Here is a 20,000-nt window from a genome sequence, read left to right as displayed (position 1 = left end):
TGTAGAATACGATATGAGAACTTGCAAAACTAAAAATCTGAACTTGTATGTTAACATTTTCACTTGTAAAAAATATTCACACACATGTGATCTGAATTTGAAGTCACGCAAAACAAAAAAAAACACTAAAGCTTGTAAAAAATAAATTTGAAGTTGAAATTTACACTCGTATAGAAAATGTTCACACACCTGTATTCTGAATGTGAAGTCACAGAAAAAATATTCACAAATGTCACATTGACAGCTGCAAACTTGTAATGCAACATTTACTCGTATACTTTTTTTTACTTGGGTTAATTTTCCATCACAACCTCAACTCAGTGATTACAACCTTTCGAATCTGTCACTTCAACTTCACATCTGTGCTCTCTCGCATCACCAGAATACAGGTGTTTGAACATTTTCTACGAGTGCAAATCTCAATTTACAAGTTCAGATTTTTTTTTACAAGCTGCCACGTGCTTTTTGTTCCTTAGTGTGACTTCAAATTCAGATCACATGTGTGTGAATATTTTTTACAAGTGCAAATTTTAACATCCAAGTTCAGATTTTTTGTTTTGCAAGTTCTCACATCGTATTCTACAAGCTCTCACATTTTGCACCATATTTACCTTCTAGAGTCATAGTGAGAGAACCAAAGTGTCTCCTCTGTTCTTTCTGACCACGGTGTGAAATCTGGAGCAGGAGAAGTTAACCCTCTCCTTGATTTCATGTTGTTTATTGTGAAGGAGAACCAGGAAATGAGTTGGGGGGGGATGCAACGCTACCAAGCCACGGCCGAGCAAATTCGTAATCTACGCCGAAATGACCAGCTCACAGTCACCCATTCTCGGGTAACTGAACCACCAACTACTGCTGACCTAACGGTATTGTAAGGTCTCAGCTGGCGTCTCCACAGAGGCTGGCTTTGCCTGAGCTCTTTCTTGAGTTGATTTTGCTACTTTTAAGAAAAAATAACAAATTTTTGGCTGTTTAGGCTCGTCATCTTTTCCGCTCCTCTACACCATTTTTTACCGCTAGTTACTACGAAGGAGCTTGCTACAGTTGTGCTACATCAGGGCTCTCCAACCTTTCTTCATCTAAGGATTACTTTAAAATAACGAAAGTGGCCAAGAGCTACTTGCATCACATCACTTACATTTAATTACATAACACACATAAGATAAATTAAGCTACTGTTTGATGAAATTGCAATACCTAAAGCTTATGAACTTCACATCAAGGTTCTTTTAGCCCACGTAGTCATAGCTACATCACTGAAAATATTCCCATCACGGTCCAAGAAAACATGACCACTTTACACGTCTATGGCCCAAAAAGTTAGCTACCTCACTTTTAATATTATCAACCTATCCGCGAGCTACTGGAAACCTGCTCGTGAGCTAACGGTAGCTCCAGAGCTACTTGTTGGAGACCCGTGTGCTACATTCACGAGACCATGGGATGTTAACCAGGGTTCAAAATTAGCACCATCTACCAGCCAAATGCTGGTAAAATATGCAAGTGGCTGGTAGATTTGCCTCACCCACCAGCCAAAAAAAACAATGGTGGCTGGTGAAGTTTGAACATTCACCAGCCAAATGGCTAGTGAACGAAAAAGTTAATTTCGAACTGTGATGTTAACGTATACGTTACTCAGCAACAGGTGAAAATAGGGGCAATGTTGCTCTACTTAAGTTAAAATGAATTGAACTTTTAACCCTTGTGTTGTCTTCCTGTCGACAACTTTTTGTTTTTCTGGGTCGAAATTTAAACTTTTTTTTTCAACGTTTTAGACATCTTTTTCGACACTTTTGTTGCTCTTTCACCGATGATTTTGTCACTTTTTTCTACGTTTTTTTCTGCACCTTTTGACGTTTTTGTGCGTTTTTTTCCCCACGTTTTTTAAGCTTTTCAACATTTTTGTCACTTTTTTCAACGTTCTGTTATTACATTTTTTTATTTTTCAAATGCTATGAAATTGAATAAAATTGTTAACAACGTTATAGGGAGCCATCCACGTTATTTCTTTTAAAAGTTTGGTTGAAAGAAACCCAAATTTCTGGTATAGAAACTTTTTGAAAATTGGTCAGATTTGACCTGAGGACATCAGGAGGGATAAGGTGAGGAACGAGAAGCGAATTGCCTGTATGTATGAAAACAGCTTTATCTCGCACATTTGTTATTTTAGTGTGTGTAATATATAGCATAATTATATAATTTTGTCATTCTTTCATGGTGGGAGGGGGGTTGTTTTGGGGGGATGGGCCACCCTCCCCAAAACAATGCAGGGAAACACTGAAAGTGATGTAATTTTCTGAACTTACCAGCCTGTTTTAGTCATTATATCCACATTGATGATTATTTATCAAAATTCCCGTTGTGTAAATATTTTGTGAAAGCACAAAGTCAACGCTGCAATATCAATGTCCAGGTATTACCTAAAAAATATTGTGATATTTGATTTTCTCCATATCGCCAAGCCTTAGGACAAAATAAATATTCCCCAAACATGGTTTCTGTCATTTTAGGTCGTTCTGATCACGCTGATGTTTGCTCAAGTGTTCATGTTTCTTAAGATTATTTTGTTTGGGCATTTTTAGACCTTTATTTCCATAGGACAGATGAAGACATGAAAGGGGAGAGAGAGGGAGAACGACACTCAGCAAAGGGTCAGGTCGGAGTCAAACCCACGGTCGCTGCGTCGAGGAGCAAACCTCCACATATGTGCGCCCGCTCCACCAACTGAGCTAACCTGGCCACTCAAGTGTTTATTTTTCTGATCAGTTTTGTTTTTATCAGTTATTTGATGCTATGAAAACGGGCTGATTCATCATGACGTCATGATTGACAGCTGGGATTGACTCGTGATTGGTCGGGCGGGTTTATGGGCGGGATTGGATACCGCTCCATTGCCCGATCGCTACTGCACAGCTCCGGGAGATTCTGGCTTCACATTTGTACAGCGGGAGGAAGGGGAAACACGGCGGCCATATTTATATACAGTCTGTGGTTGAAACACCTGTAGATTGTGACTGTCAGTGGGATGTATATGCCTCATTACGGTTGTTTTTCTATTTGACAAGTTCAAAAACACAAAATAAAGTGTGTTTCTGTGTCTCTGTCTCAGCCACCTGGTCAGTGAGTCTCTCCCAGGAGTCCTCGAACGCTTCGAGACTCTCCTCCGACTGTCCGCCGCTCGCCGCGCTGCTCTGGAAGACCAGCTCCGCCTCTACGTGTTTGAGAGAGAAGCCAAAGAACTACAAACATGGCTGACCTCCAAGAAGGCTGTGGCAGAGTCGAAAGACTGCGGACAAGATCTGGAGGATGTGGAGGTGAGTCGCACAAACGTCAGATTCATCTTGTTGACTTATTCTTTAAGCACAGCTTCTGATTCAGAATTAGCATATTTAAAGTAAAGTTCAGACCAAAGATTTGCGACGAGACAAAACCGTTTTAGAACGTTGCAGAAAAATGTTTCAGCGGTCTGAACCGGCCCGTCTCAGCTCGACTCAAATCGGCTGATAGTGTCGCTGCGACTCAGCTGGTGGAGTCTCCTGAGGCTGGATTATAGAACGTAAGAGACGTCTCCTGTTTCAACAGCCAATAGAGAAGTCAGCTGGTGGAGTCTCCAGAGGCTGGTTTTAGAACGTAAGAGACGTCTCCTGTTTCAACAGCCAATAGAGAAGTCAGCTGGTCGAGTAAGCTACAAACTATAGAAATAAAATGATCCATAATCCATTTTATTTCTTGATGTTACAAACTGCTACTGGATGACCGAAGAGAGAGCGCGCTTAGAACAGTGAATCAGAGAAATAAAACGTGTTTTCGCTGATTCATCACTAGACATATAGCTTTAGAAAGCATCTCACTATCACTAATGTCATCCACGTTCATATTTACACGCAACACATGATATATCCACCTACAAAAATGCCTGAAAGTCGAAAGTTAGGACGGAAGTACAAAGAGTAGTTTCTATGGCAGGGGCGTCAAACTCAATTTCACTAGGGGCCACACTGGAAATGACAATCACAATAAGGGCCAGACATGTTCAGTTTATTCACATGCTTTTATTTAGTAAAAAAAGGTAACTTTGTGTTATTGCATGTCTCATATGGCTTTCTCCCATACGGTTTGGTCGACATAAAACCCTAAAAAAGTCAGAAAAAAAGTCTCTTAGCCATCGTAGAATTTAGCAAGTCATGAAAATCAAATATTACATTTTTAAAAGCAGCCGACTCACATCAACCTGTTTCACAGCCTGAATATTAAAATACTCTCTCAAATCGGCAAATCTGACAAATTCTGCATGGCAGTGTTGCATAATTTCCTGATTTTTTTGGTGCGGTGCACAACTAGTTGGGCCAAAATTTGCTGTGAACCTAAATTGAAATGCAGGCCGGATCAAAATTTGCAAGGGGCCGGATTTGAGTTTGACACGTGTTCTATGGAAATGATATACCGTCTCCGTGAATCTTTGTTCTCAACTGGGCTTTAGATTTCAAGACTTGATCAAAGTTCTTGTACGACTGCGTGTGTTTACACAACATTTAACGTTTGAGAACATTGGCTTTTATTGTTAAATAACAAAAAATGGGTTTCGTAGAAACACTTTTCTCAAAGTAAAAGTGCAAAAGAAAGTTTGAAACTCGTGCAAACTGTCTTTCAAACTGTAAAGCCGCTCAGATATCCCTCCTTATTCCTGTCTTGTTCCTCACGTCTCCGTGCAGGTCCTTCAGAAGAAGTTGGAGGTTCTGGTGTCGGAGATGTCCAGTCTGGGTCGCAGCCGGCTGACCTCGGTGCAGCAGCTGGGCCGAGGGCTGCAGCGGGACGGCCCGGCGCGGAGGAGGGACGACGCCCTCAGCCGGCTGTGGGACGAACTCAACAGCAGCATCCGGACCAGAGAACAGGTACGACGGTAGATCTGGTAGATGTGCTGCTTGTGGATGTGAGGACGTCCCGGTATACTCGCCGTTCCCGACCTGTCGTGCGCCAGTGTGACGTCATGGGAACGCCGTAACTATTTATACTCGCGCGTGGTGGTCGCTGGACACTAGTTTAGGCCTGCACGATTCGGGGAAAAATATGAATCACGATTTTTTAGCTTAGAATTGATATCACGATTCTCTGCCACGATTTTTTTCTCACAAAGTGTAATGCTTGCACACATGAACCATGACAAAACTAAACAAATTGGCAGTACCAAACAGATTTTTCTTTTTGGCACGTATAGCACGTTACGCATCACCACAAGCCTGTAAATATAGAGGCTACAATGAAGAGAAGGGAGAGCATTGCAACGCTTGGGAGCGCTTTAAAACCTATTTTATACAGTCTAAAACTCACAGAAGAAAGTAGTAGCGTTTGTGATGCAGTCGGCTCGTAAAATTAAATGAGAATCAAAGTCATTAAAAAAAAAAAACAATCAAAGTTATTTAAAAATGAAATCGTGAACAGGGTGAATCGAGATCGCGATTTTATAACGATTAATCGTGCAGGCCTACACTAGTTGCAGCCTTCTCCTGAACAGAGGTGACGCTAATGAGCAAAGGCTACCGACTTTGCTCTTTCTACAGACTAGAAGAAGAAGGAAAAGGTAAACAATGGCAGAACTGGCTGCAGCATTGACGTCAATGTCTGCACAACAATTCAATGAGCTACTTGGTGAGATTAAGCCTCTCATTCACCATAAGAGAACTCATCTTAACTCAGTAAGTTTAAGAGAGACTTGCAGTCACTCTGAGAGTCCTGGCATCACGTTAGCCTCGAACTCGTCCATGCTTCCTGTTTCCGCTTTGTTGTGCGGCGCTGAAAAGAATAGTGGTGCACGACCTCTGGTCGCACACTTTAAATCCTGGCGCGCCAGCGAGATCTACGTCATTTTGACGTCACATTGGCGGGCGACAGGTCGAGTGCGGCGACTGTGATCCGACGATTTGCTGCAGGGTTGTGCGGCGGTGGGAGTGTCACATCAGAATCAGAATCAGAATCAGAATCAGGAAGGGCTTTATTGCCAAGTACGTTGTTGGTGTTGTTGGAGCATGTCACACATTCAAATATAAGAAGGATAAAAAGAATATAAATAATATAAGTATAAACATATACACACAGTATGTATTAATAACGATAAAATAAATTTAAATAAATAGTAAAATAAGTTAAACAGTAGTAAAAAGGAACGCTACAGCAGAGTAGGTACAGTGGCATGAGGAGCCAGAGGTGGGGTGTGGAGAGAGTCAGGGGGGTTACCGGGCCTTGTTAATAAGACTAGTGGCGGAGGGGAAAAAACTGTTTATGTGGCGTGAGGTTTTGGTCCTGATGGACCTCAGCCTCCTGCCAGAGGGGAGTGGCTCAAAGAGTTTGTGTCCGGGGTGGGAGGGGTCAGCCACAATCTTTCCAGCACGCTTCAGAGTCCTGGTGGCGTATAGGTCCTGGAGCGGCGGCAGATTGCAGCCAATCACCTTCTCAGCTGACCGAATGACACGCTGCAGCCTGCCCTTGTCCTTGGCAGTGGCAGCAGCGTACATGTCCCATTTGTGTGACGTCCTGTTGTGTTACTGTTTTGCGTCGGATTGAAGAAAGAATGAAAAGAGACGGAGGGACTGAGGAAACATTCAGCTCTTCCCCAAACTCCCAGGCAGTTCAGAGCTTGTGTTTCCTGTGGCAGAGATAGAGGCAGTGATGTTTCCTGTTTATTCCGTATTCTGTGGTCTTGTAGTTCTTTCTTTCGCTCGTCCAAATATAATTCGCTGTATATTTACCGACTGTTATTACTCTGTTTCGCTTTTATCCAGTTTGAATACATTTATTTACTTCGCAAGTAATTTTTGTGACTCTGCATTTCGTACTTTTATGTCGTGATAAAGGTCTTGAATTTAATTCATAATGGTCTAAAATAAGTCTTAAATTGAACTTGTTGAAACCCGCAGAAACCCTGATATTAGAGCTGCAAAGGTTAGTAGATTAATCGATTAATGGTTAATTTTTATATGTAGAATATGTAGATTTCCAGCTCTTTTCTGTTTTATATCATATTAAACTGAATATCTTTGAGTTGTGGACACAATAAGACATTTAAAGACGTCACCCTTGGACTTTGAGAAACTAGGATTGACATTTTTCACCATTTACTGACATTTTATAGACCATACAAATAACTGATTAATCGAGAAGAAAATCCGCAGGCTAAACACACTCCCCCCCTGCAAAATGAACGCGTTCCATTCAAAATGTGTTTTTTTTCTTGATAGCCGACGCAGATTGTGTGAATGCAACGTAAAAGCGTGTCCCGTTTCCTCCAGAACCTGCAGTCAGCGAGGGAGGTTCACCAGTTTGATCACGACGTGGACGAGCTGAAGGGCTGGATGGCGGAGAAGGAGGCGGTGCTGGACTCGGAGGACCAGGACCAGGACCACGACCACGACTTGCACTCCATCCAGACTCTGCTGAGGCAACACGAGGCGCTGGAGGTGGGAAAGTCATCCAAATATACAACTACAGAAAGTAAAAGAAGTACTTGAGAAACTTTACGTGCAATCTGGGCAGAATTAAGTGCAATATGAGGGGGATGCTGTGTTTTGCCTTTCTTCTGAGAGTGAGGGGGAAGGTAGGGGGGGGGCAGTGTTGCCAGCTTAGCGACTTTGTCGCTAGAGTTAGCGACTTTTCAGACCCCCTTAGCGACTTTTCTTCAAAAAAGCGACTAGCGACAAATCTGGCGACTTTCTGTAGAAAAGTCACCAGTATTGTCCAGCGAGCACGCGAGGTATTTCTCTCCTGTAGCCGCCAAAACAGTCTTCTGTTCTGTGACTTGAGGAGCAGCGGAGCAGCCTCTCCCCTCTCTCCTCATGTGCAGCAGCTCTGAGCACAGTGTGCAGGTAGTTAGAAGGGGAGGGGGGGACAGGGTGTGGGGGCCGGTGTAGGTAGGAGAGACAGCGGGACGCGACGGGAGAAAGACGCCGCTGAGCTGGCCTGGCCCTGGCCAGAATTCTTTATTGATCTTTCTCCCTCCCTTTGTAGAATTTCATTTTTTTTACTTCAAAGATCGGCTACCTAAGTAATAATTATAAGGTAAAATAAATTCTGTGGCTAAAGAGTTCTATTTCTTTCTATCTACCTTGCTGACACAACCACTAAGCTTTATACAAATGATTGCGTAATGACGTCAAAAATATGCAAATGAGCATAGTGCTAGCGACTTTCATTGGAAAAGAGTTGGCAACATTGGGGGGGGGGGTCTTGTGTGAGGTTTATTGAACGCATTAGATGAGATAATGTATGCTTATGTTTTATGTATACTTACTGTATGTTTGTGTGTTTATGTGCGATGCGTGGCCACTTTTTGTTCTCTCCGATAGGAGACAGTAAAGGCTTATCGTATCTTACTTTGATCCATTCCACCTTTGATTAATACAACATTTGGGGTCAGCTGCTAAATTTGTATCGAAGTTGTACCTGTAACTATTATTTTCTAATTAAACCTCTTAATTCATGCAGAACACGCGGTAAACATCATCACATACCCTTCACCATACCCCCACATCATCACATACCCTTCACCATACCCCCACATCATCACATACCCTTCACCATACCCCCACATCATCACATACCCTTCACCATACCCCACATCATCACATACCCTTCACCATACCTAGAGATTGGCATGGGGTACTTTCCATAAAATCATCTCTCAATGCAAATCAGACCAGCTATTAGGCTAACTGACATAAAACCATGTTAATCTCTAGGTATGGTGAAGGGTATGTGATGATGGGGGGGTATGGTGAAGGGTATGTGATGATGTGGGGTATGGTGAAGGGTATGTGATGATGTGGGGGCCAAGGGAACTTTATCAGGATGCATAGTATCCTGGATCCATGAAATAACTGGCCTTTCAAAATAAAAGTCTGCCTGCCTCTATGGGAATTTAACATAGGGGTGTACTGACTTATGCCCCCTGTATTTTAAGGAAGAACATTTATTTATTTACGATACATTATTCATTCACAAAGAAAATTGGTGTCCTTAAAGGTTGGATATTTCCAAATTAATTAGATTTTTTAATTAAGGCATAAAGATCAATTTCCAAAAGTTGATTTTTTTTATTCCTTTTTTAGTCAACTTTAACATATAGGAAAAGTTTAAAGTAGCAGTAAATGGAAATACTCAAGTAAAGTATAAGTAACAGAAATGTGTCCTTAAGTACAATACTGGAGTAGATGTACTTTGGACATTATCAAGATCAGACATTATCAGACATATAACTGACTTGTGTAATGGTTAGTGTAGGAGTGAGGGCAATGATAAATCTTGGTTTGTTGTTGCCGTCTGCCATCAGAGGGAGCTGGTTCTGATCTCCGAGGAGGTGACCCGGAGCCGAGAGGAGGGCCGCGCTCTGATTGGACGGCAGCCTCGGGCCCGAGCCGCGGTGTCTCAGAGGCTGGAGGAGCTGCAAGCCTGCTGGGCCAGCGTCCAGGACAAGGCGTCCCAGCGCCGAGCCAGGCTGGGCCAGGCCGAAGACGTGCAGAAATACCTCTCCCACTGGACCGAACTCATGTAGGTCCCCCTCACATCTCACTTCGGGGCACGCCAAAAAAAGAAACAAACACAACATCAAACAGATGATTTGTTTGTTTCAGCGAGCTGCTGTAACATTTCTACAGAGCAACTTTATTACGCCGAAATATCAACGTTGGCTGATTTTCTATTTCAAATGGGTAAAATCTTATTTCATTGTAAAGTTCAGCACAGCACATTGATTCACTCAGCAACTCTCTGTGTCTCTCTCTCTGTCTGTCTGTCTGTCTGTCTCTCTCTCTCTCTCTGTCTGTCTGTCTCTCTCTCTCTCTCTCTCTCTCTGTCTGTCTCTCTCTCTCTCTCTCTCTCTCTGTCTCTCTCTCTCTCTCTCTCTCTCTCTCTCTCTCTCTCTCTCTCTCTGTCTCTCTCTCTCTGTCTGTCTGTCTGTCTCTCTCTCTCTCTCTGTCTGTCTGTCTGTCTCTCTCTCTCTCTCTCTGTCTCTCTCTGTCTGTCTGTCTGTCTGTCTCTCTCTCTCTCTCTCTCTCTCTCTCTGTGTCTGTCTCTCTCTCTCTGTGTCTCTCTCTCTCTGTCTGTCTGTCTGTCTCTCTCTCTCTCTCTCTCTCTCTCTCTCTCTCTCTCTCTCTCTCTCTCTCTGTCTCTCTTTCTGTCTGTCTGTCTGTCTCTCTCTCTCTCTCTCCGGTCTGTAAATGCCTGCGTGCCGCCTCCTTTCCATGCCTCTGGCGTCACTGTTTATCTTCTGTAATGGCTTTCATGAGTTCAGCTGGACCTTGTGAGAGGAGGAGAGACCGTATGTGTGAATGACCCTCCGTCGGTGTTCGTCTTGTTGTGTCCCAGGGCCTGGCTGAGGGAGGTGCTGTCTCTGGTTGGAGGGGAGGCGCTGAGCGTGGAGGGAACAGACCTGGAACAGCTCCTTAAAAAGCATGACGAGTACCGCGTCCAGATCGACCGACAGCTCAGCAAATCACAGGCCGTGAAGGAGGAAGGGGGCCGTCTGATAGAGGGAGGGAACTTCATGTCCCCAGAGGTAACACGGCCACATTCAGAGAGGATAAAATGATCATATATTCTCACCTGACATCATTACTGTAATTAATGTTTTACCTTTCATTTTTCTTTTTTTTATCAGTGAGCAATTTACCAACCGTGAATAATACTATGAGTTAACAATTGAAAGCAATATGATTAAACCAATATAAAAACCAAATAAAAAGGTCATTATAATGTTTAAAACTTTGCACTATCGAGTTGCGCTTTAAGCTTCGTGAGCGGAGAGCTACGTGACACATGCCACTATATCGCTGAAGGATTGGCGGTTAAATGGGCCGCCCTACAAACAGAGCACGCCACGCAGACACAAAGCTGACAACCTCACAGATGGATGCGGTGGAGATGGGCTCACACATACACGCAGCGGACCGCTGTGGACTTGTGTCGGTTAGCCTAGAAATCTAGACGCACCCTAGCAGCAGCAAATGTAATTTGCAGCCAGGGTCGTCTAGCAACTCTCCGTTGGCTTGCGAGCTGGAAAAACCAAACTCTAGTCAGGCCAATCACATCGTGTATAGAGTCGGTGGGCGGGGCTTAACATAATGACGGCAGAGTTGCGACAGTTCCACGTGAATTCCCTGCTACTTGAAAACCAAGAAGATGGCTGCTGCTGCTGGCGAACAGCGGTCTTTGGAATCGGCTTTGGCCGCGACTGCAGAGGGAATTTGAAAGACAACCGTTTATCCCGCCCCTCGGATTGAGCCCAGCCAATGGTGAGTTCCCAGACCCAACATCTGGATGTGGGTCTGGCTGGTCAGGCTATGTGTCTGTCGCACGGACACGCAAGGATTTCCAGAAAAGAGGCTGCATGTGTCTACGATAGCGCACGGACCATCGTGGCTGCGCGACCGGTACAAGTCGATACAGACATTACATAGTACACACTAAGACCGTGTAACGCCGATGACCTGCTGATGGGCATTCAACCTGCGCTGGACTCGTTCATAATCAATCAGCCGTCACTCTGTGAGGAGAGAATCCGGTCTGCAGTGTAGTTCAGACACTTCACTCATACACCACAGATTGGCTTTATGGTCAAAGATAGTTTTTGTAAAATTAACTTAAGTGTCTGCCAGAGACGCCTGCTCTTTTTTAAATATAGCCTTTTTTTTAAGATAATTTTTCATTTACATGCGTTGCAGCTGTGTATTTTAAAACAGAAGAAAACCCTGTCTTTGCAATTTATTTTGCTCACAGTCTAGTTTAAAAAAAAAATCCTTGTTACATCTGACATGTGGCTTTAACTTGCAGCTGAACATTTAGCCCTAAAATACAGAGGTATACAGTTTGTTAGAGTTAGTTTTCTTCATCCCGCTCCGGCCGAATTTCTGACCATTACCGCCCGATCCCACAATGTGTATGTCCACTCCCGCCCGCACCTGCAAAACTCAGAGAATTTATTCCCGCACAATAATAATGTAATTTATACTTTATTAATCCCGCAAGGGGAAATTACAATGTTTTCACTCTGTTGTTATTACACACAGGCCTGAATTACACACACATGCTCAGTACCTCTACATGTACTAATGGAGAGATGTCAGAGTGAGGGAGCTGGCCATGGAAAGGCCCCCCGAGCAGTTGGGGGTTCGGTGCCTTGCTCAAGAGCACCTTGGCAGTGCCCAGGAGGTGAACTTACTGACCCCCTACTGACTGAGCTACTGCCACCCCCAAAAGAGATGCATTGATTTTGTGTCTTCTCCCGTCCTGCATGAGAAAGCACGCCATTTCATAGGTTTAATAATAATAACTTTGTTTATCAAAAACTTTGCACCATCACCAGGTTCTTTTCCACATCATGTATTGACTCCATCCTGTTGCTAGGCTACATCCCGATCCCGCAGTGTTTTTTTTAGCCGCCCGTTCCCGCCCGCAGCAAAGTTCAAACCTCCCACTCCTGTGAGATTTGCGTTGGGTCCCGTGGGACCCTCTGCAGTATATCGTGTGTCGCCATTCAGCCGAAAAATACCAAGATAAGATTTTGGTCCGTTTCGCCCGGCCCTACCTTGACTCCAGTCTTTGCACAATAGTTATGATACAGTTCTGATACATGCGGAAAGCAAGGACCATTCATATTAAAGCACTATTATGTTTTTTCCTGACACTTGTCCCAGGTGGAGGAGCGTGTCTGTGAGCTGGAGGAGCTGGAGCTGCGGGTGGAGAGGGTTTGGGAGGAAACCCGGCTGCTGTATGAGGAGGAGCTGGAGGTTTCACTCCTGCAGAAGGAGCTGGAGCAGGCGGAGCGCTGGCTGAGCTCCTACGAAAACACACTGATGGCCGAGGACTTCGGGGTACGTCACAGCCAGGAGCGGTCACACTGTGCAAGGAGAAAGGGATGGGTGCATACAGGAAGTTAGTTATTGTAGTTTGTCAGCATAAATATAATATAATATAATAATAAAGAGCTGCAGCAGAGACACAGAGATCAGCAGGACTTTAAAACACTATGGGCCCTATTTTAACGATCTAAGCGTACTGCTTGAAGCGCCTGGCGAAGGTGCGTTTAGGGCGTGTCCAAATCCACTTTCGCTAGTTTGTTTTAAAAATTTTGACCCAGAAAAGCTAAAAGTTGCGTGGTCGACGGGGAGACAACACAAAGGTTAACACAAAAAAGGTTTCTGGACATCACTGTCTTTTAGCAGTTTTCTCCATGACAACCTTCAGACCATGAGCCCTCACCTTTACATACTGTAAACCGGTCGTTCTTTCGGTTCCTCCAGGACTCGGTGTCTGATGTAATGGAGCTCCTGAAGAGGCAGGAGGACTTGGAAGCCATGATCCAGGCCCAGAGCGACCGCTTCATCGCACTGCAGCAGAAGAAAACACAGGTTGGTTGTTGAAGCTACAGGGCCCTATTTTAACAATCTAGTCGCACGGCGTGAACCGCCTGGTGCAGGTGCGTTTAGGGCGTGTCCAAATCCTCTTGCTAGTTTGACGGCGGAAAAAAGGGTCTGTGTGCCGGGTGCATGGTTCTAAAGGGTTGTACTTAGTGTCTTCATTAATCAGAGGGGTGTTTTGGGCGTAACATGTAATCAACCAATCAGAGATCATCTCCCATTCCCTTTAAAAGCCAGGCGCGTTTGGACCTTGGAGCATTGGAAGTTTGTCACCTTTTTTGAAGGTTTTGTCATTGGTTTTTGACCTATTCTTGCCTTTCTTCCTGACTTTTTTCTCCTGTCTTTTTTTCTTAGAAGTCTTTGTCTGTTTTCGACCTGTTCTTGTCGTCCTTCCTTCTTTCTACCGTCTTTTTCCAAGTTTTTGTCTCCTTTTTCCATCATCTAAATGTTTTCCAGGTCCAAGGCTGTTGTTTAGTAAATCTATCGCTGACATCGCTGTCTTCTTCCTCTTTATAGAGACTTTATTTTCTACCAAAGATTATTCGCGCTGGTTAGGGGGTACATGGCTTAAAAACACTGTTCAAAGGGGGAACATTATTGAAAAAAGCTTGAGAACCAGTGGTCTAGGGGCTTAACTGTACGTCCACACCGCCGCCGACTTGATCTTCTAAAGATACAGGAAGTCATTAATTGTCAATGGAAGCTGCTTCTCTCAGCTGCAAGGAGCGGAAAATCTGTCGGCGTCACGTTTTGGGCGTTTTGAGCGACCAGAGCGTCAATCAGAAAGTTGAAAGTAGGTCAACTTTATGGTAATGAGCTATGACGCGGTTCAGCGGCAACCAATCAGAATATAGACGTCCTTCACGCTGGCTGATTCCAGAGAAACATACGATGTAAACTTTGGTTCCTACCAAAACATTAGTTCAGAGAAAAAGGAGGAGAAGCTCATCATGGCCGTTGCTGGGTTCCCTATCATTTATGATATTTGCGTATAGGGACCAGTTAACGTTACCTGCCGGTCACATGGTCTCTAAACAGTCCGCTCACGGTGAAGTCCTGCACGGATCAACAGCTGGCGGCTGCTCGCTCTGCCTGCACGCTGCTGCGGTTCAGCGGCTAACGAGCGAGCTAACTGCTAACAGACACCGCTGCGACCAACAACCAATACACATTCTGTCATTATACATGTCATTTATAAAAGGTTTCTAGTGTCAGTGTATTGGCCGTGCAGTGGCTGCTTGATCTTTTTCCATGATGAACATAGAATGCTGCTACGTCAGAGCGGCCAAAGCCTCAAACAGCTTCCCCGGACTTTCTGACCAGCGTCCTCGACCGGGCGGCCAGAGCTTCTTTGCAGCTCAAGTCGGCGGCGGTGTGGACGTACAGTTACTTGACTGGACCGGAGACTGTCGAACACTACTTTCTCTTTGCTTTAAAGTTTGTTTTCTCTTCTCAGAGGGAGACGAGACTTCATGGAAGTGAGACCACAAACCTTCAGGAGAGAAAACCTCCAACCAGAATTTCCTCTCTGAGGAGTAAACCGTTGGACCCAAAGACCCCGCGGACGTCCTCCTCCTCCTCTAAGGACATCGTGCGTCGAGTCAGCAGCGGCAGGAAGACAGACAGACCAATCAGATCATCCCTGTGGGACAAGAAAACCTCCGCTAGTCCCCCAAAGAGCCCGTCTCTCCACACTGCCTCGGACTCAAGCTGGAAGAGACGGGAGGCGGGAGAAGACGCTGACAGTCCTCCTGCTTCTCCCGATGCCAGCCCGACTTTACCGAGCCATCGAAGCCGCCACTCAAACTTAACACCTGGCTCTCCACTCAGAACATCGCCTCCACCCGCTGCCTGTCACACATCCGTCTCCTCTTCACCTCCCGAAGAAGACCAACGTCCAAAATCCAAACCTCCTTTGGCTCCAAAGCCCAAAATCTCGTCCCCTCAAACCTCCATCTCTTCTCTATCTCTTGAGGATGATCCCAGTTCCAAATCTATTCTGGCTCCACAGCCCAGAATCTCCTCTAACGTCCGCTCTGAGCCTCCAAACCAAACGGAGAAAGCTGCTACGCCACCTCGCTCGCCTCGGCCAATCAGAGAGCTCGTTGCTCCGACTGACGCACGGCCTCCGCCCGTCGCAGAAAGATGTTTTTTTACCCCTGAATCACAACCGTATTCCCCAGGGAAAGAGCTCGACAGCGAGCCTGATCCTCCCGGTTCTACACCACCTGACTCCCCGACTGCTGCACCAATCACAGAGCAGGATACAGAGTCAGCTGACCTTGCTCCTCCAATGCGTGAGCCGACTCTGACTCCTCCTCCGCAGAGGAAGTTAGAAGATCTGCCGGAGGAAGAACGCAGCACGGAGGTAAAACAAAAGACTTGCTTACTATCAACTGTCATGACTTCTATTACTGTTACTGAAAGCTGATTGGGTGGCACTCTCTCTCTCTCTGTCTCTCTCTCTCTCTCTCCCTCTGTGTCTGTCTCTCTCTGTCTCTCTGTCTTTCTCTGTCTCTCTCTGTCTGTCTGTCTCTGTCTGTCTGTCTGTCTGTCTGTCTGTCTCTCTCTCTCTCTCTCTCTCTCTCTCTCTCTCTCTCTCTCTCTCTCTTTCTGTCTCTCTCTCACACCTGTGGTGTTGTTAGGTAACAGCAGAGCAGCCAATCAGGATGGAGGGGATGCTGGAGATCAAACTGAAACAAGGAGGAAACAAGGTGAGAAACCTCTGACATCAGACAGATGTGTAAAGGCTAGAAAATGTTAGTTTTTTTTAATAAAAAATGCAATTACACATAATTTTGGAACAGAATATACTGCATTGTTGGAGAATAGCCATGATGTTTACTGTTTAATTTTTGCTCTACTTTAGTGTCCGCTGTGAAACAATTTCGTCACAGCGCCATCTCTGTTCAGTCTCTCTGGTTCAGAGTTACGAGAGTTGAAATTCATGTTGTCTCCTTTTTTCAGTAGTCAAATATTATAGCTAAAAAAAAAAACTGAAATGATTACGTACAGGTGTTGCAGCGTCCGTCATGGCTGCATGTCCATTGTGCTGATTGGCTGACAGGTGTGTCTTGTCTCTCTGTGATTGGCTGCTGCAGGGTCTGGAGCACTGGGATGAAGTGTTTGCCATTCTGGAAGGAGAGACGCTGAGTCTGTTTAAAGACAGAGCGGCTGCCATGGAGGTACGAAAGACAATGACGTGCAACAACATCAGTGCAATATTTAGATTTACTCATGCACGGATTCATTTGAATTTAAATTGTAAGACACACACACCTAAAGGTTACAGAGTCATGTCTCTTTTATTTTGTGTTAAAAAGGAAGACATACTTTTAATTCTTTAAAGTCCCAAAGATTCGCAACGAGACAAAACCGTTTTAAAATGTCGCAGAGAAAAGTTTCAGCGGTCTGAACCAGCCTAACCCAAACCAGCTGATGGTGTCGCTGTGACTCAGCTGTTCAAGTCTCCAGAGGCTGGTTTTAGAACGTAAAAGACGTCTCCTGTTTCAACAGCCAATAGAGAAGTCAGCTGGTAGAGTCTCCAGAGGCTGTTTTAGAATGTAAGAGACGTCTCCTGTTTCAACAGCCAATAGAGAAGTCAGCTGGTGGAGTCTCCAGAGGCTGGTTTTAGAACGTAAGAGACGTCTCCTGTTTCAACAGCCAATAGAGAAGTCAGCTGGTGGAGTCTCCAGAGGCTGGTTTTAGAAAGTAAGAGACGTCTCCTGTTTCAACAGCCAATAGAGAAGTCAGCTGGTGGAGTCTCCAGAGGCTGGTTTTACAACGTAAGAGACGTCTCCTGTTTCAACAGCCAATAGAGAAGTCAGCTGGTGGAGTCTCCAGAGGCTGTTTTAGAAAGTAAGAGACGTCTCCTGTTTCAACAGCCAATAGAGAAGTCAGTTGGTGGAGTCTCCAGAGGCTGGTTTTAGAACGTAAAAGACGTCTCCTGTTTCAACAGCCAATAGAGAAGTCAGTTGGTGGAGTCTCCAGAGGCTGGTTTTAGAACGTAAAAGACGTCTCCTGTTTCAACAGCCAGTAGAGAAGTCAGCTGGTCGAGTCTCCAGAGGCTGGTTTTACAACGTAAAAGACGTCTCCTGTTTCAACAGCCAATAGAGAAGTCAGCTGGTAAAGTCAGCTACAATAAAATGATCCATAATCGATTTTATTTCTATGTTACAAACTGTTAACAGAGGCTCAACGTGTGCCTGCGAGCACGTACGGTGGAGCGAGCTAGAGAGTGACTGAAGAGAGGGAGCGCCTCAGACAAAGCCGCCAATCAGACAAATAAAACGTGTTTTCGCCGATTCATCACTAGAAATGTAACTGTAGCAAGCATGTCACTATCGCTAACGTTACCAACATTCATATTTACGCAACAAATGATATGTTTAGCTACAAAAAGCCTGGAAGTCTGAAGCTTGGACGGAGACGCCGCAGACTGACGCGTTGCAAGTAGTTGCAAGTTTCAACTCATCTTGTTGCAGAATCTTTGGTCTGAACTGGACTTTATACACATGAAGTTTTATTTCAGGAACGGTCAAACAGTTTTCTATCCTCTGACACATTAATGATCTGATTAATGAGATGTTGTGTGTCGTGTTTCCACAGAAGGCCACTAGGTGGCCTCCTATCAGCATGGACGGAGCTGTTTGCAGGGAGAACGTTTACTACAGGAGGAAGGAGAACACGTTCAAACTGATGTGAGTGACATCATGTGGGTGGTGGTGGCGCAGTGGATATGACACATGCCTTTGGTGTGGGAGATCTGGGTTCGATTCCCACTGAGATACATCAACCAATGTGTCCCTGAGCAAGACACTTAACCCCTAGTTGCTCCAGAGGTGTGCGACCTCTGATATATAGCAATTGTAAGTTGCTTTGGATAAAAGCGTCAGCTAAATGACATGTAATGTAATCATGTTCACAACATTTTTATTGGGCTTTAGTTAGGGATGCACTGAATACAGATTTTTGGGGTTCGGCCGAATACCGAATCCCCTGGTTGAGATTCTGCTGAATCCTCGTCCCATCCTCAGTCCATGAACACAGTAAACTCATTAATGAAGTAAACAGTGACTGTCCTTCCTTTGCCGTACCTGAAGTTGCTGCATTTTGGCTGCTGTCTGTAGATTCCTTCATCACAACTCGTATTCTTTCGGATGATTCATACCAGATGTTGTAACAGCGGTGATGTTGTGTATAGTTTAGGGTCCTCGCCACCACCAGACTAATCAGCATTGCAGATTGAACATGTAGCTGGACTTGAATGGCCTTCTTTTGACTGAAAGTTCTGCCAAACTACACTTTTTCTGCTCACCAGTTCCATTTTCACTTTCTCACAGCCTACTGCATTGAACGCTCCACCTACGTAAACAACTTCCGTAATCAACGCCGCCGTCATTACGGCGACCAGCGTAGGGTTCAGTTCGCTGGGAAAAAATTCTAAGGTTAGGCAGAAACCCAACCCCGTCAAAAAGCCCAATATTCAGCCCAATCAGAAGCCAAATCTTAAGCCGAATCCTGGATTCGGTGCATGCCTAGCTTTAATTAAAGTTAGAAATAATATTTGTTTGCATATTTGAAGTAACTCCCATGGTTCTGTGCTACACACACCCAATGTTCCCACAGATTAGAAAGCAGTTTGTGGCGGGGGGGAGGGGAGGTCGTCACAGGATTGTTTTGACCTCGACAACCCAACTGCAATTTACCGCAAACTTGCGACTAGTTAAAGGACAATTCCGGCGCAAAACGAACCTAGGGGTTATTAACAGATGTGTACCTACTCTGTCGCTCTCTGGGACATGTTTTCATGCTAATCGAATGAGTTTGGAGCTTTAACGAGGCTACCGCGGACCGCTGGTTAGCTTACAATGCTAGTATGTAGGGCACGGGGACACTCAAATTAAATCTCCATAGACAGTATGGGAATTCGACTAGTCATGACTGGTTTCCAAGATGGCTCCCGCAAGTAAACAGGAATGCGACTGTCTTTATAATCTATCTTTTTAATAAACTATCTGTACACTTACAACGTTGACAATGCTTCGGTTCACATTTAGGGACCCTAATTATGCTAACGTTAAAGTGTGGTGATGTTTCGAGCCTTTTTAGTGGTATTAAATAGAGATTTAATTTGAGTGTCCCCATGCCCTACATACTAGCATTGAAAGCTAACCAGCTCGTTAAAGCTCCAAACTCATTGGATTAGCATGAAAACATGTCCCAGAGAGCGACAGAGTGGGGACACATCAGTTAATAACCCCTAGGCTCGTTTTGCGCCGGAATTGTCCTTTAACTTCCTAAAGCAGGCGCAATTGCTTGTTAGCTAAGAGTCGGGTCGGGTGATTGTGTAAAGGTGCTCACGAGATAGATAGCAACCTTTAGTGAACTTGTGAATTTCGCCAGCCGTCTGTGTGCACGCTGGACTCAATGGTGTTTTAAGCCTCCAACGTCGCCTTACAGGCAGCTAACCCTCGCCTTAACACTAACATAACTTCTTTGACATAACACATGCAGCGCTGCCTGAAAGGCGACGTTGGGGGCTAAAAACACCAAAAACCGCACGGTGGGAGGAGCTGTGTGTGTGTGTGTGTGTGA

General features: G+C 44.9%; 1 protein-coding gene across 1 annotated transcript in view; it reads left to right on the top strand.

Moving 5' to 3' along the window:
- sptbn5 (spectrin, beta, non-erythrocytic 5) overlaps positions 1 to 20,000 on the top strand; it is a 137,427-nt gene that overhangs the window by 107,929 nt on the left and 9,498 nt on the right. Inside the window, exons 64-74 of the mRNA XM_035994943.1 lie at positions 3,110 to 3,314; positions 4,713 to 4,892; positions 7,284 to 7,451; positions 9,320 to 9,537; positions 10,354 to 10,543; positions 12,681 to 12,857; positions 13,287 to 13,394; positions 14,860 to 15,771; positions 16,049 to 16,117; positions 16,505 to 16,588; positions 18,012 to 18,103. Coding sequence (XP_035850836.1) covers positions 3,110 to 3,314; positions 4,713 to 4,892; positions 7,284 to 7,451; positions 9,320 to 9,537; positions 10,354 to 10,543; positions 12,681 to 12,857; positions 13,287 to 13,394; positions 14,860 to 15,771; positions 16,049 to 16,117; positions 16,505 to 16,588; positions 18,012 to 18,103 — 2,403 coding nt within the window. The remainder of the gene's footprint in view (positions 1 to 3,109; positions 3,315 to 4,712; positions 4,893 to 7,283; positions 7,452 to 9,319; positions 9,538 to 10,353; positions 10,544 to 12,680; positions 12,858 to 13,286; positions 13,395 to 14,859; positions 15,772 to 16,048; positions 16,118 to 16,504; positions 16,589 to 18,011; positions 18,104 to 20,000) is intronic.

The sequence above is a fragment of the Sander lucioperca genome, chromosome 18 (assembly GCF_008315115.2).
Source record: "Sander lucioperca isolate FBNREF2018 chromosome 18, SLUC_FBN_1.2, whole genome shotgun sequence".
NCBI lineage: Eukaryota > Metazoa > Chordata > Actinopteri > Perciformes > Percidae > Sander > Sander lucioperca.
This window is presented reverse-complemented; position numbering and strand designations above follow the sequence as displayed.